Source organism: Monodelphis domestica, chromosome 5, assembly GCF_027887165.1.
Source record: "Monodelphis domestica isolate mMonDom1 chromosome 5, mMonDom1.pri, whole genome shotgun sequence".
In the NCBI taxonomy this organism is placed as follows: domain Eukaryota; kingdom Metazoa; phylum Chordata; class Mammalia; order Didelphimorphia; family Didelphidae; genus Monodelphis; species Monodelphis domestica.
In genome coordinates this window covers 30236485-30251449 of record NC_077231.1, presented here as the reverse complement: position 1 = coordinate 30251449, position 14965 = coordinate 30236485, and the positions used below count along the sequence as shown (strand labels likewise).

Genomic DNA, 14965 nt, shown 5'->3' with positions numbered 1-14965 from the left:
AGGGGAGGAGCTGGTGGCTGGGTCGGGGCGGAGCGGGGGCGGGGCTGGGGCTAAGAGCAGGTGAGGAAGGGAGGGAGGCTCGGGGAGAGGGAGAGGGGGCAGGGCCGTGGGAGGCCTCTGTGTGGGAGGGGGCTCCGGGGCTCTCCCCGCCACTCTTGCCAGTGGCGCCCTGGCTCCCAGCTCGCTTCTGTTTCTTTCCTGGAGCTGGCTCGGGGTGGCAGGACGTCTGGAGAGGGAGGCAAGGGCTGGGGCTAGGGGATATCTGGGGGACCCGACATCGCAAACCCAGGATGAGGCCGGCCCCGGGACTCTACTGGGGTTCGAGCTCACCACAGCAGCTTCCTGAAGAGCCATTCGGGAATGAGCAGCGATGGCTCCGAGTTTGGGGGGCTCCGAGTCTTTGACTGGGAGCCCTGGGAATAAAGAACGGGGTGCCTGGGCCCTGGCTGAGGGATGGGAAATGGGGGCTTGGGGAGAGTGGGATCTCCGGATCCCGAAGAGAAAGACGGGATAATCGGGTCCTGGAGTAAGGGATGAGCCTGGGAACAGGCCAGAGCACCTGAGGCCTGAAGAGAGGGCCAGCCCTGGGCAAAAGTATCCCCAAATCTCGGGGCTGGGGGACAGGACACCCGAGTCCCATTCCCATTGAAGCCTGGATGAAGGGATGAACCTGAGGGAGAGGATATTGCCTTAGAAAGGGTGAGGCTGGGTGATGGGACACCTGAGAGCCCTTGGGTCCTCACAGATCTGGGCCTCCAAAAAATATCTGGATTGGGGTCTGGGGGGAGGGGTCCAGAGAGGATCTGGAGCTGGGCACAGTCCTGTTGGGAGGGATGATGGCCAGGAACAAAACCTGGGCCCAAGGGGTGGGCTTGGGAGGGGAGACAATGATATCAGGGGCTGGCAGTGTGAGCTGGAAGGCAGTGGAGAAGATGGGGACGCTACTACTGTCTGGACTTGTTGGTACCTGCCCTCAGTAAAGAAGAGAAGGGAGAGAGACCAGCTAACCCCTCTGAGGCTCAGAATGCTGAGCCCTTTCTCTGGACAACCTGCATCTGAAAGCCAGAGGGAGAAGGTTCCACTGGGTTCTGGGGAAATTGGGAAGGGCAAAATGAGTCCTGGGGGAGGAGGGACAGATTAGGAAGAGGGGGAAGGGCTAGAGGCCAAGGCTCCTAGGTTCTTGAGAGGGAAAGGGCCTGGGATCTCAGGACCATCGTAACCTTAGAGTTGGAACTGGAAAGAGCCCAGAGAGGGGATCGATGGGAGGTCAGATGCTCATGTTCCCATCTTTGGGACATTTTGGTCTCCTCCACTATATCCCCTCTCATCGATCTATTTCCCCTCCCTGACAGGCAGGCTCCATTTCAAGGACACAGAGACAGGATAGGAAACTAGAATCCTGGACATCTGGGGTCTCATAGAGCTGGCAGGTCAGTGGCTTGGGATCCAGGCTCTCAGATATTGGAAGGCAAGGACCTGAGGAACCTTGGAGAATCTGGATACCCAGTTTTTTTTCTGGGAAACTGAGTCTGTTCTCTGGCCCCAGTCCTCACCAAACCCCAACTGCTCCTGTTCTGGCTGGCCTCCAGGAGGAAATACATTTTGGTTCTTTATCTTTCAGAGGTTGAAGAAAAAGGAATTGTTAACCCAGACCTGCCCTTCCTCCCTTCATCTCATCCCTATCAGAATAGCCTTCCAAAGGCTGGGCGATATAGTGGAAAGAGCACTAGCCTCTGAGGAAGACCTAGGGTTTGAATCTTGTTTGTGTTAGAACTCTTGGGTCTCAATTTCCTAATCTGCCAAATGGGGACAATAATACGCACACTCCCTATACCACAAGGTGTTGAGAACATGAAAAAAAAATCCCACAAAGTACTCTATTAGAAACGTGCACAATTATCCTTCTAGAAGGGAAACGGAGGCATGGGATATTTGGGAAGATTCCTCAGAGAGATGGCTGCAAAGGGAGAAACTTTGACCCTCATAATCCACACTCACCCTATGACTCATTAGAGACATTATGATGGGGAGACAATGGAGAAGGCTCTTGTTGGAATGGAAGGGCATCTGACTCCAGGGAGAAAGGCTGGGTTGGGGGGAGGGAAGGGTGGAAGTGGGAGGGGGTGACCTTGGTGAGTGGCTGGGGTTGGGGGGGGCCGTATGTGAGTGGATCTATTATTGATGAGTTCTGCGCCCCAGGCTGCTAATGAGCCTGGCTGGCTGCTCTAATTGATGTTGGGAAACCCGAGACCCCCAGATCAGCTTCCTGCTGGCCAGCTGGCGCTCCCTCTGCAGTCCCCCTGTAACATTCAACTACTCCGCTTTCTGGGCTCCGGTAGGGGCACAGGCGTCCCAAATGCTCATCACCTCTCTTAGGTGCTCTCGGATTGCTCCGGCCTCTGGCTGGGGCACCCCTGTCATTCTTTAAGTCCTTAGAGGTCTTGGGAGGGACCTCCTAAACCTAAGGGAGAGACCCTCAGCTTAGGAATGGAGAAATTTGTGCCTTGAACTGGATTAAACTTTGAGCTGACTCTGTTTCTGATTACTTGATGTAGAGGAAAGAGCATGGGACTTAGAATGGGAGGACTTGGGTGTGAATCTTGGGGCTCTCTGCCTTTTACCACTGATGTGACCTTGAGCCAATCACCACACGTCAATTTCCTTATGTGTAAAATGAGGAAACTGGACTGGGCGATCTCTAAGACCTCTTCTGGATCTGAATTCAAAGATGTTTGCGATATGCTGGGTGTCTGGGAGAGAGCCTGACCTCCCTCGGAGCTTTGTGGTACACAATGGGTCCTACTGGGTGACTTGGATGAACCCAAATGGGCTCTTCTCTAGCTTTCTTCTGTCTGCCTAGCTCCACCCTCTCACCTTGACACACAGGAGAGCTTGGATCTGCATTTAGGAGAGAGTCTGCACCTACTGGCTTGGATTACTGAAGAGCCCCCATTTGGGGCTAACCCTCTCTCTTCCCGTCCCCACACACCCTTTGGCTGCTTCCTCAAGAGAACAGGACCTGGACAGACCAGTGGAAGGAGCCTGACTTGTCTGGTTCCCACTGAGATCCCCCAAGGGCCAATTCTTCTTCATCCCAGAGTCCCTGAGAGGGAACTGGAGGCTGGGAAGTGTTGGAAGGTATGGAAGAAGTGAGGAAAAAAAGAATTGCTTCCCCAAAGGGATGTTTGGGGACACACAGCCACTGTTGGGCAGGATTAGGGAGGGAGTTGGGTTATAGACAGACCACTGAACAACTTGGGAATGGGGGGCGGGGATGATTCATCAGCCTCCTTTGGCCCATTGTCCCATGGGATGCTGTGACCAAGCTGCCTCCTAGTGGCTGGATCCTGCCATCACAACCTCAGGATGAAGGACCTCTTGTCTCCTAGTTCTTACAAAGAGCCCAGGATCTCCCAAGCATCACAGCCCATCCTTCCTCAAGTCTAATCTCAATTTCTCTTTCAGGTCATTTTCTCTTGCTGCTATAGGTCCAAAGGAGAGATGGAGAAAAGAGAAGTATTCTCCCCCCTTCAACAACCCCCTCAGCCTTTTCTTCCTTGGTTCCACTTCTCCCAGGATTCCTCCTGGACTTATAAGTCTTGTTACCCCCAATTGACATCCCTCTGACATTTGGGAAATGATAGTGGCTTCTCTTTATCTACGTCAGAACTGTCCCCCTTTATCCCCCACCTCCCCAGGTCCTTCTAGAACTCGCTCCCAGTCCCTAAGAGGATTTTCTCCCATGCCAGTTTCTCTGTCTCCAGGCCTGTGGGCTCATCAGCTCTTGGGGACTAAGCCCCATTCCCAGGGAGAAGTCAAGAATAGCTAGTGAGACCAGGGTCCCTGATAAGCCTCGGCTGGTGTGTGTGTGTGTGTGTGTGTGTGTGTGTGTGTGTGTGTGTGTGTGTGTGGTGGGGGAGGGCAACAGAATTGGGCCTGTGGTCAGTGGTGGCCCCTAGCCAAGTTTATTGCACTTGCAACAGAGTTTAAATAAGTCCCAGGATGTCCCCAGGGCCAGGAAGAGGGGCAGGGAAGGGGAGGCGGCAGCATCAATACGGTTGTAAGAGCACACTTGAGTGGAGAAGTCTACTGCCTGGCCCAGGGCAGGCAGGCTGGCCCTCTTGCTCCGAGGACCTGGGAGTGAGGCCAAATTGAAGTTCTAGAGTGGCTGCCTGCCTGCCTGCCTGCCTGCTGGACTTCCTGGCATTCCAACTTCCCCTGAGTCAGGTCCTGGACTTGCCTCCAGGTGAGGTGCTGCATCCGTGTAACCTGGAGTCCTAGGTTAGCCCTAGCCTGGCTGGACCCCTCAAATAAGTTCTCTCAAGCCTGGGGTTCCAAGTCATTGCCAGACCACTTCGGAGCTCTGTCTTCATCCGGGTTCTGGCTCCATTTCGAGCTGGGTGCTGAGTCCAAGAACAGTGGGCCATCCCGTTTTGAAATCAGTCCTGAGCCGGACCCTGGGCTCACCCTCCTGGGTCTGGGTCCCTTCTTCGCCCTGGGCTGGGGCCCCCTACCGAGGGCCCAGAGCATTCCTGCTCCAAAGAGTTCTGGGTTTTCAAGCCGGAAGGTTCTTTGGTTCTTGGGTTTCTCATAAGGCTGAGGCCAGAACTCCCCTCCCTGTTAGGGGACTTGAAGCTGACATCCCAGGGTGTCCCCAGGGAATCTGATACTCCCAGCTTGAGTTCCAAAGCCATTTCCAAAGAACATTCTGTGCCAAGTCTCCAAGGGACTGGGGTGGCAGGGTCCTACGTCCCCATAATCTGGGTCCTTCACAGTGCAATGGGGAGAGGGTCCCCTGCTCTCCCACCCCCAGCTCTGACTCTTCAAGTATGTCTCTGAGCCGGGGTGGGGGAAGATCCATTCCTCCCCCTCCCTGACCCTAAGCACCTTTAGGGAGCACCCGCATCCTCCCCTGCCCCAGTCAGCTGAGGAGGGGCAGGGCCTTTGGGAAAAGGAGTCCAGGGCAGGGAGGTCTTAGGCATCCGAGGTGGCCGGGGGCTTGAGCTGAGCCTTCTCCATGGCGGTGCCATATGGGAGGGAACGTTTGAAGAATCCGAGCTGGGGACAGGGAAGGAGAAAGAGATGAAGATGCAAGCATCTGGCTCCTGGCCCCCTTTGCAATGCATCTCCTCCCTACTTCCCCAACTGAACCCAGAGTGCTGCTTGGATTATTAGGAAGGGCCCCAGGAGTCTGCGTGGCATGGAGGATGTGGGGCAAGGAGAGTGGGGAGCCTCTGATTAGGGCCATGAAGAGGAGATGGCCATGGCCATGCACAAGGTCCCAGGAAACACCTCGATGAGCTATCTGGGGCATGGGGGCAGGAGAGCTGGAGAGAGAGCTGAGCAATGAATTAAATCTCACTGGGATCTCTAAGCACCAAGACCCTTTCGGCATGACTTCCCCTCCTGGACTGGACTCTCTGTCAGCGTTATCTAGCAGGGGGAGTCCTCCCTGGCTTCTTGAAAGTTAGCAGAAATGAGGGCTGCTGTGGTTCAACAGTTTGAGAGCCAAGCTCAGAGACAGAAGGTCCTGGGTTTAATCTGGCCTCAGACCCTTCCTAGCTGTGTGACCCTGGGCAAGTCACTTAACCCCCCCACCTAACCCTTCCTGCTATTCTTCCTTGGAACCGATGCGCAGTCTTGGTTTTAAGGTGGAAGGTAAAGGCTTAAAAAAGAAGTTAGCAGAAATAGTTTGTGGACAGAGGGAGTGGGGGAGATAGCCCAGTGAAGGTGGTGAGGGGATTCTGGGCTATCATTATCCTCTTGATCCCCATGTGCCTGGTGGCCAAGTGACTTATTTAAGTCACAAAGGGAGCAAGTAGCTGAGCTAGGATTTGAATCCAAGATCCTACTCCCAAGCTAATGGCCTCGTTTCTGGCTTCTTGGTTTCTTCTCGACACTATGAAGGGGTGGCCATGGGCCAACCGAAGATGTGAGCAGAGTTAAGGGGAAGCAGTCATGGTTGGGGGTTCATCCTGGGGGATAAAGGGAGTTTAGACTTGCTACTGACCTTGTAAAGGACATAGATGAGGAGGCCGAGGAGCAGGAGGCCAAGAAGTATGGCAAGGATGATGATCCAGAGAGGAACCCCCTGGTTGCCCTCTGCCTTGGTCCACTGTACTGCAGTTGCCACCTGGAGGAGAGGGGGAAAGGGTTTTAGGGGGCTCCAGGCTTCTCAATCCATATCTGGACCCCAAAGCCCAGGATGAGAGCCCACCCAAGTCCTAGGCACCAGGAACTGAACCCTCCTCCTTTGCTTTCCTCCCTGTACCGATGCCCAGATCCCTGACTTGCCTGAAGCTCCTTCCTGGGCAGCTGCTGAGGAGGGATCCGATAGGGCATCTTCAGTGCCTCATATACTGCTTTGCATTGCAGGCTGACTGGCTGATGCTCCCACTGCAGGAGACGAGAGAAGGTCAGGGCCATCCCCATTCTCCTACCCCATAAGCTCAGGATCTGCCAGGGGGCTTCGAGAGAGAACTGCTTCTCCCTCTTTTCTATAGCTCCTTGAATCTCTTCACGCCATCGGATTATAGGGCTAAAATGCTTAGAAGTCATCTAAGTAAGCCTTATTTTACAAATGAGGAAACCGAGACAGCCTCCTGCCTCTCCCTCAGCGCGTCCTGCCAACCCATCCTACTAGACCGTGCTCCGATGCCAGGCTGTCCACAGCACCTTGACTGATACTCTCCATCCTTTCCAGAGCTTTGCCTGGCCCTCTCCTATGCGTTTTATGCCGTATCTTGGGCCACGACTGCCAGCATCTGGGTCAGATCTCCAGTAGATGTTCCCTTTTGTGAGGGTGGGAGGATCCTGTCTTATTGACACTTCGGATCTGACCCCCTCCCATCACCTTGTCTTCCCCTGATGCCCACAGAAGTGACCACGGGGGCTCTTGAAGGGCCAGCCAGTGGACGGCGAGCTCTGACGCCTGCTACCTGGACGGGTCCTGACCGAGGGACCGCCACGTTGTCCAAGGATGAGTTTGGCCACGGGTAGATGGAATCTGGGGCTCCAAAGAAGTCATTTACGGAGACCCAGGAGCCTTGCTGCAAGAACCCACACCAACAGAACCTCGGCTCTCCAGAGCCTGGCAAAGGGTTCTGGGTCCACAGCAGGGACTCTTTCTCCTCCCTCTCCATGTCTGTTCTCGGTCTCCCCCTGGTGAGTTTCTCTCCAGGTCTTTTGTCATTGAAGAGGTCAGCAGGGAGAGGCTGTCCTACACACCTTGGCCACCAGGTGGCGGCATGGGCCCACAGCTCGGACAATAGCGGGGATGGACTTATTGAGGCTGGGAAGGGGAAGAAGGCAGGGGTGGGGTGGGGCTAAAGCCGAGTTAGCTGAAGGTGAAGGGTCAGGGGCCCAGATTTTGGACCATATTTTCCTTTATTAAACCCTTACCTTCCATCTTAGAATCAATACTGTGTATTGGCTCCAAGGCAGAAGAGTGGTAAGGGCTAGGCAATGGGGGTTAAATGACTGGCCCAGGGTCACACAGCTGGGAAGTGTCTGAGGCCACATTTGAACCTAGGACCTCCTCTCTGAGCCGGGATCTCCATCCACTGAGCTTAAAGGATCTGCCTACAACCACCCAGCTATCGTGTGTCAGAAACAGAGCCTGAACCTCCAAGGCTCCATTCTCTCTCCAAGGCATCCATAAAGTATTGGGAAGGAATGATGAAGACCACCATGGGGGAGGAGGCGGGGAGCTGGCCTGGCCCTGCCTGGGTCCCAGCAGAAGAGGTGCTCATCAGATTCAGGTAGAGGGGGTCCCGTCTGGGAGCCTGACCCCAGGAAGAGAGGCAGAGGGAGGGAGAAGAGAGTTAGGTGTTGGGCTCTCACCTGCAGGAAGGTCTTGGCCCATACTCGGAAATGCAGCTGTAGACTTTGGCTTTCCTGCCGGTGTAACTGCCCCAGCTCGCAGCGCAACTGGAAACACTCTGCTTCGGGACATTTCTGAGGAAGGTTTAGAAGAGGAAGGTGTCTAGGATCCAGGAGGCTTGATGTTTAGCTTCAGCTCTCATTTGTGGCCCCACACCCTCTAGTAGCTCTTGGGTCCCCCAAATCCCAGGGTTCCCAGAAGCCCAAACTTACCAGGACTCGAGGTCCAGGAGCTGGTCCTCGGCCAAAGACCTCCCGCCTCTGCAGCCGGTGTTGGGGCTCCTCGGGATCCAGCTGGAGAGAGATAACCCCAAGTTAGACTCCATTTCCCTTCCACCATATTGGCAGACTCAGTTTCCAGGTCTGGTTTATCCTGGATCTCTGTTCTTGAGAAGCCTTGTTCTTCTTCTTTTTTAATTTTTATTTATTTTTAAAAAACCCTTACCTTTCGTCTTAGAATCAATACTGTGTATTGGCTCCAAGGCAGAAGAGTAATAAGGGCTAGGCAAAGGGTTAAGTGACTTGCTCAGGGTCACACAGCTGGGAAATATTTGAGGCCAAATTTGAACCTAGGACCTCCTGTCTCTAGTCCTGGCTCCCAATCCACTGAGCTACCCAGCTGCCCCCAAGAAGCCTTGTAACTTGCTGAGCCTCAGAGCTTCCTCCTTTGGGGACATTCATTGCTTACTACTTTTACTGCCCCTTTCCAGGGTCCTCAACAAGTATCTACCTTCCTTCCTCTTTCCTATCAGTCTACTAGCTTCTCCTCCCTTCCTATTCTTACTTTCTGGATTCACCTTTAAAATTCAATCAGCACTTCCTCTAGGAAGTCTTCCTGGATTCCCCTCTGCCACTACAAAAGCACTATGCTTGCACGTCCCATTTTGGACTCAATTATAGTACAGAATAAAACATGGAATCCATGGAAATGTCTAATAACTTCTTGACTTGTCTTAGTGATGATTTCAGCCTTCAAAAGGTGGAGGACTCATCAAGGGGGAATTCTGTTTGGGATCTGATTCTCCCAAAAGGAGGAAAGCAATAGTTGCTTGGGTGGAAAGGATGGGACACCTGGGGACAAGTGGCCATTCAATCCCAGAGTTCATGATGGATGGGAGGAAAATGGAAACTGTGGCTCACCCCCTAGCTTTGGGGAAAGGGGCTTCATCAGGTTCAGAGGAAAGACAAGTATGAACTCATAGACTAAAATACTTCAAAAGGTCCGAGAGATGCTCTCGAAGGAAATCCTGAAGACACAAGTGGAAATAATTCCAACAAGGAACAAAACCGAGAATTCTCTGGAGAGCAATGTGGATGCACAGGAAACTCAGCAGCTGACTTGAACTTTTACAAGAAATGGACAGAAAATGGAAGCAAAGCCCAGCAAGAGGAGATGCATATGGGAGGATAAATGTAAAATGTAAGTCCTGTCAAAAGTCTCAGGAATGCTAAAGCTCCGAGTGAGCCAAGGCTGTTGAGGGAAGCTAAGGAGGAGAAACAATCCCCATTAGAGTGCTCTGGGGAGAGTCAGGAGGATCAAAGGGAAGGGGATGGAATGACAACTGATAGTGGAAGGAAAGCAGAATTGCTCAATTCTGTTTTGTGTCTTTGCTGGAATGCCCATGACTGACAGCAGGAAGAAGGCAGAGCAGCTTAAGTTTAACTTTATTTCTGTTTTCTCTGCAAAGGAGAATGACCTAATTTCCATGGGAAATGACAGAATAAAAATGGTAGACATTTGAGCCCAAAGAGAAGTAAGGAGATGGCAAGAGAACACTTAGTTGCTTCTGATGAATCAAGTCAACTGACATCCTTGGGTCCCAAAACAACAGGGAGGTGGGTCTGTAAACTACAGTCAGCAATACATGGAAGGGGGCAGATACGTGGCTCAATGAATTGAGAGCCAGGCCTAGAGATGGGAGGTCCTGGGTTCAAATCTGGTTTAGGTACTTCCTATCTGTGTGACCCTGGGCAAGTCATTTACCCTCTGATTGCCTAGTCCTTGCAGCTCTTCTATTTCAGAATCGATACTAAGGCAGAAAAGAAAGTAAGGGTTTTTTAAGAAATGAAACCAAAACGACAGCAACCAAAGTTACATGGAAGACCATGGCCAACAAGAGAGAAGCCCCGACATTTCAAAAGGGCAGACACTGTCCTAATTCTTCATAAAGGGAAGAGAAGAGGCCAGTGAGCTTGATTTGATTCTCAGGGACAGGCTAGAAAGGATATTAAAGAGATGATTGTCTAATATTGAGAAAGGGAAGTGACAAAGGCAGAGAGCCAACATGACTTCACTGAGAACAAGTCACAACGGGTGTGGTAGCACATGCTTAAAAGCTCCCATTCTGGGGAGGCTGAGGCTGGTGGAGATCTCAGGTTTTGGGGCTGAGAAATGGAGTTGCCTAAAGTTTCTCCACTGATCAGCCTGGACCCAGGAATAAAAGCTGTCCTTGCAGCACTGGTGGGGGATCAGGAGACTCAGGCTCCAAAGAAAAGAAGTCGAGGCAGGCAGATCCGAATCTCATTTATTGTTTTGATAAGATTACTAAAATAGTAAAGGAGGGAGTGCTATGGATCTAGTTTACTTTCTCTTTTGCAGATCATTTGATAAAGTATCTCATACTCTTCTTTTGAAAAAACAAACCATGGATTCGATGATATTCGATGGATTGGATGGATTCAGGGGCAGCAAGGCAGTACAGTGGATAGAGAGCCAAGTCTAGAGTTGGAGGAGTTGGGTTCAAATCTGACCTCAGACACTTCTCAGCTGTGTGACTCTGGGCAAGTCATTTAACCCCCATTGTCTAGATCTTTCTGCTCTTCTGCCTTGGAACCAATGCTTGGTATCGATTCTAAGACAGAAGGTCAGGGTTTAAAAAAAAACTGGATGAACTCAGAGCTGGTTAGATGGCCAGACTCTAAGAGGAGCTGTTGCTGGTTGGGCATCGCCATGGCAGAAGGGTCCCAGGAATCTATGCTTGGCCCTGAGCGGTTTCTCATTCTGATCTGTGACTTGGAGAACAGCACAGATGGACAGACAGTGTGCCCGTCAGGTTTGTAGATGATATGAAGCTGGAGAGGACTGTGCACCCAGCAGATCCTTTTAGAGTTAGGACCCAAAAAGATCTTGACAGACTGAATCGAATGAGATGAACTTCTCTAGAGAAATGGAAAGTTTGGCATTTGGGCACAAAACTTCACAAGCAGAAGATAAGGGAGGCACTGATGGACAGAGGTGGTTCTGAAAAGGATCTTGGGGTCTGGCAGCCAGAAAACCCATGGCATCTTGGGCTCCATCAGGGAGGGAGTCACTTCCACGAACAGGGAGGTGATAATCCCATGTGCTCTCCCTAGTTAGACCTCTTCTGGAATGGTGTGTTATAGTACTGGGCCCTAGAAGGAAGTGGAGAAGCTGGAGGGTATCCAGGATGGCAAAGGCCCTGGAGTTCTGAACAGATGCGCATTTGTTGAAAGACCTGAATGTTTTTGGTCTGGAGAAGATATGACAGCTGTGCTCAGAGAGTGTCTGAAGGGCTGTCATGTGGAGAAGGAATTAGATGTGCTCTGTTTGGCCCCAGAGGGCAGGTCCAAGCATCTAAGTGGTACAATAGACAGAGTCCTGGGCCTACAGTCAGGAAGACCTAAGTTCAAAATCAGTCTCAGCTACTTACCAGCTGTGAGACCTTGGACAAGTCATTTAACTTGTTTGCCTCAGTTTTCTCAACTGTAAAATGGTGATAATAGGACCTACCTCACAATACAGGTAAAAATCAAGATTGTGAAGATGGAACGAGATAATATTTATAAAATACTCAATACAGTGCCTGGCACATTGCAGTCACTATATCTATATCTACCTACCTACCTACCTATCTACCTATCTATCTATCTCTATCATCTATCTATCCATCTATCAATCAATCTATCTATCATCTATCTATCTATCCATCTATCTATCCATTCATCCATCATTATCTATCTATCTATCTATCCATCTATCTATCATCTATCTATCTATCATCTATCCATCTATCTATCCATCTATCTGTCATCTATCTATCTATCCATCCATCTATCTATCAATCATCTATCCATCTATCTCTCTCTCTCTCTATCCATCTATCTATCTATCTATCTATCTATCTATCTATCCATCTATCTATCTATCCATCCACCCATCATCTATCTATCAATCATCTATCAATCATCTATCCATCAATCTATCAATCTATCAATCTATCTATCTATCTATCTATCTATCTATCGATCTATCTAAGCTCTTGGTTTTATGAAGTTGCAAAGAAGCAGGTTTAGATTTGATGTCAGAAATAACTCCCGCATGATAACAGGTGCCCAAGAGTGGGATAAGTTCCTTTGATAGTTGTGGTCCTTTCTTTGAAGATCTTTAAACAGTGTGGACAACCACTTATCAGGTATGTTATAGTGGGGATTCCTTTGTGCTGGGGTCTCAAACTCTGTGATTCTAGGATATGTATCTATCACATCTCATCTCAAGTCTGTGAGCTCCATGACAGCAAGGACTTCACCTTCCTGAAACTTTGCATCTTTCCCAACAACTACTACTGTGTCTTATACACAGCAGGCAGAGTAATAAATGATCATGAAATGAACCAAATGGACCAGCATCCCCTGCCCTCTATCTGTTCTCTAGAGCGCAGATCCCACATCCTTCTCAGCCCACCAGCTCCCATCTTCCTCTGGTCTGATCCCATTGCATATTCCCTTACCTTTAGGTCCTGGGGGTTGGGAGGGTGACTAGATGTGCAGTTGCTAAGCCCTGAGATATTTGTGATGTAGAGGAGCTGCTGCCCGTCCAAGGCCAGTGGGCAGCTGACCTCCAGGATCCCTCTGCTGATGGAGCTGGGCCCCTGGTTGATAAGCTGAGGAAAGGAAGAATGGAGCCATTAGTGGGGGACACTTTAGTCCTGTTACTGATCTCACTTTGATTTTGGCCCTGCTGCCCTGGTCATATGTCTAAGTCTCTCTCTTCCTAACCTAATTATTTCTCAATTCTTACAACCCAAATTCTCATCTTCACATTTTATTGCAATTCCTCTCTCCATGATCACCAACAACTTCTCATGGCCCAGCCTAGTGGGCCTATCCACTTTGACTCTCTGCAGATTTGTATACTGTCAGTCATTCCTTACTGTAGACGACTCGCTTCTTTCTTGGCTTCCGAGCCATTTCTCTCTCTTGGTTTTTCTCTACTTCTCTGACTGGTCCTTTGTAGTCTCCTCTGATAATTCATCATTCTTCTCCTACCACATAAGTTTAAGGATTTGTCCTGGACCCTTTCTACCCCTTTCCCCCCCACATTCTCTCGCCTAGTGAACTCATCTGGCAGGGAAAGTTTAAGGGTCATCTCTACAAAGATGACTTCCAAATTTATCTATCCAGTCCTAATCTCTCTCCTAAATTCCATGTCATTAACTGCTTTCCAAGGGTTACATGCCCCTCGATGTCCCTTTGGAATCTCCAAAGCAGCCGATCCAAAATGGGACTTCCCTCCTAACCAGACCTCACCTCTAAATTACCCTATTTCTGCTGGACAAAGTGGTCCAAGCTACCTGGGAGGCTGAGGCTGGTGGTTTGTTTGAGCTCAGGAATTCTGAGCTGAAGTGGGCTAAGCGGATAGATGGCATGCCCACCAAGTGGGATACCAAGCGGTGAACCTCAGGAGAACTGTGGGCATCAGGACACCTAAGGAAGGACGGACCGGCTCAGGTCAAAAAATGGAGCAGGTCAAAGCTGCCATGTTGATGCTCAGTGGTGGAAGTAGGTCATGGGATACCAGTGCAAATCCAACTTTGGTATAACTCTATCTCAAAAATATCCCATTTCTTTGGTGGGAGTTATTGTCCTACCTATCTCATGTCTATAATCTCAGTGGAGCTAGAAGGGAGAGTGGAGGTCATTTAATCTAATGGCCAAACTTTACAGTTGAGGAAACTAAAGAGAAGTGAATTCCTTTGTCCAGAAGTAAGTGGTGGAAGCAGGATCTGTAATTAGGGTTTGAGAGTCCAACTCCAATGCTCTTTCCATTGTATCATGCTCCCATCATCTCTGTCCTGTCCATAATATCTCTGAGCCTCAGTTTCCTTAACTGTAAACAAGGATAAAATACCCAGTATGCTTCTCTCTTGCAATTGTTTCCGAAAACTCAAATGAGACAATGCATACCCATTTTTTAACTTGGCACACTCGAAGGTGCTACACAAATGTCAGTGATGACTCTTATCTTGGACTCCTTTTCATACCCCCAGTCCTTGCAACATCCCATCAGTGGTCTAGCTTTATTGATTCTGATTCTGTCCCCTCCTCTCCACTCACAGGGACACCCCGTGGGCAGTGTTTGTTGAATCCTCTCTTGTTCCCACAAATAAGGGAATGTGCCCCAATGTCTAATCTGTGACCATCAGTCATTGCCCTTTCCTGTCCCTTTGCCTGCCATCCATCCACACCACTCACTACCCCTACTCTCCGGTGTGCCATTCACAGGACCATGGGGTTTGATCTTAGAGATCAGTTCAAGTCCCAGACCTTCATTTTACGGGTGAGCCTCAGTTTCCTCATCTGTAAAGCAAGAGGGCTGGATTTGAAAGTCTTGAGAACTCTGACCAATGAAAAGACCTACTGTGATTTCAGGAGGCTGACGATGGCACAAGTCACTCACTTGCAGCCAGAGGGACTAGATTCAAGATATACATCTTTGGATTTGGCCGATGTGGGATTTTGCTTTCCTCGATTATATGTATCTGTTACAGGAACTAATTATCCCCCCCCCTTTTTTTTAACATCGAGGAAGGGCAGGAAAAAAAAGGAGAGAAGGAGAAAGTAGGAGAATAGGGAAAGAAAAGAGGGTCATTCGGGCTTTTTTTTTCTTTTTAATTCAGAGACGAGGACAGAGGGAAGGCCAGGAAGAAGGACAGACATGTAGGACAGCTTTGAAAACTACAGGCTGAACTTATATACTTAAAAAGAAGAGCAAGAGGAAGCTAACAGGCCTGTGGTCTGTTTCTATCCTACTGTGTGTATGGAAATCCCCATTCAATTTGGTGTT

General features: G+C 50.1%; 1 protein-coding gene across 1 annotated transcript in view; it reads right to left on the bottom strand.

Annotated features, from left to right (window-relative positions):
• Positions 1-3942: 3942 nt before the first annotated feature.
• ITGA5 (integrin subunit alpha 5) overlaps positions 3943-14965 on the bottom strand; it is a 35201-nt gene continuing 24178 nt past the window's right edge. The window contains exons 25-30 of the mRNA XM_056797993.1: positions 12630-12782; positions 8095-8175; positions 7843-7956; positions 6295-6396; positions 6011-6133; positions 3943-5058 (exon numbers count right to left, since the gene is read on the bottom strand). Coding sequence (XP_056653971.1) covers positions 4975-5058; positions 6011-6133; positions 6295-6396; positions 7843-7956; positions 8095-8175; positions 12630-12782 — 657 coding nt within the window. The 3' untranslated portion in view covers positions 3943-4974. The remainder of the gene's footprint in view (positions 5059-6010; positions 6134-6294; positions 6397-7842; positions 7957-8094; positions 8176-12629; positions 12783-14965) is intronic.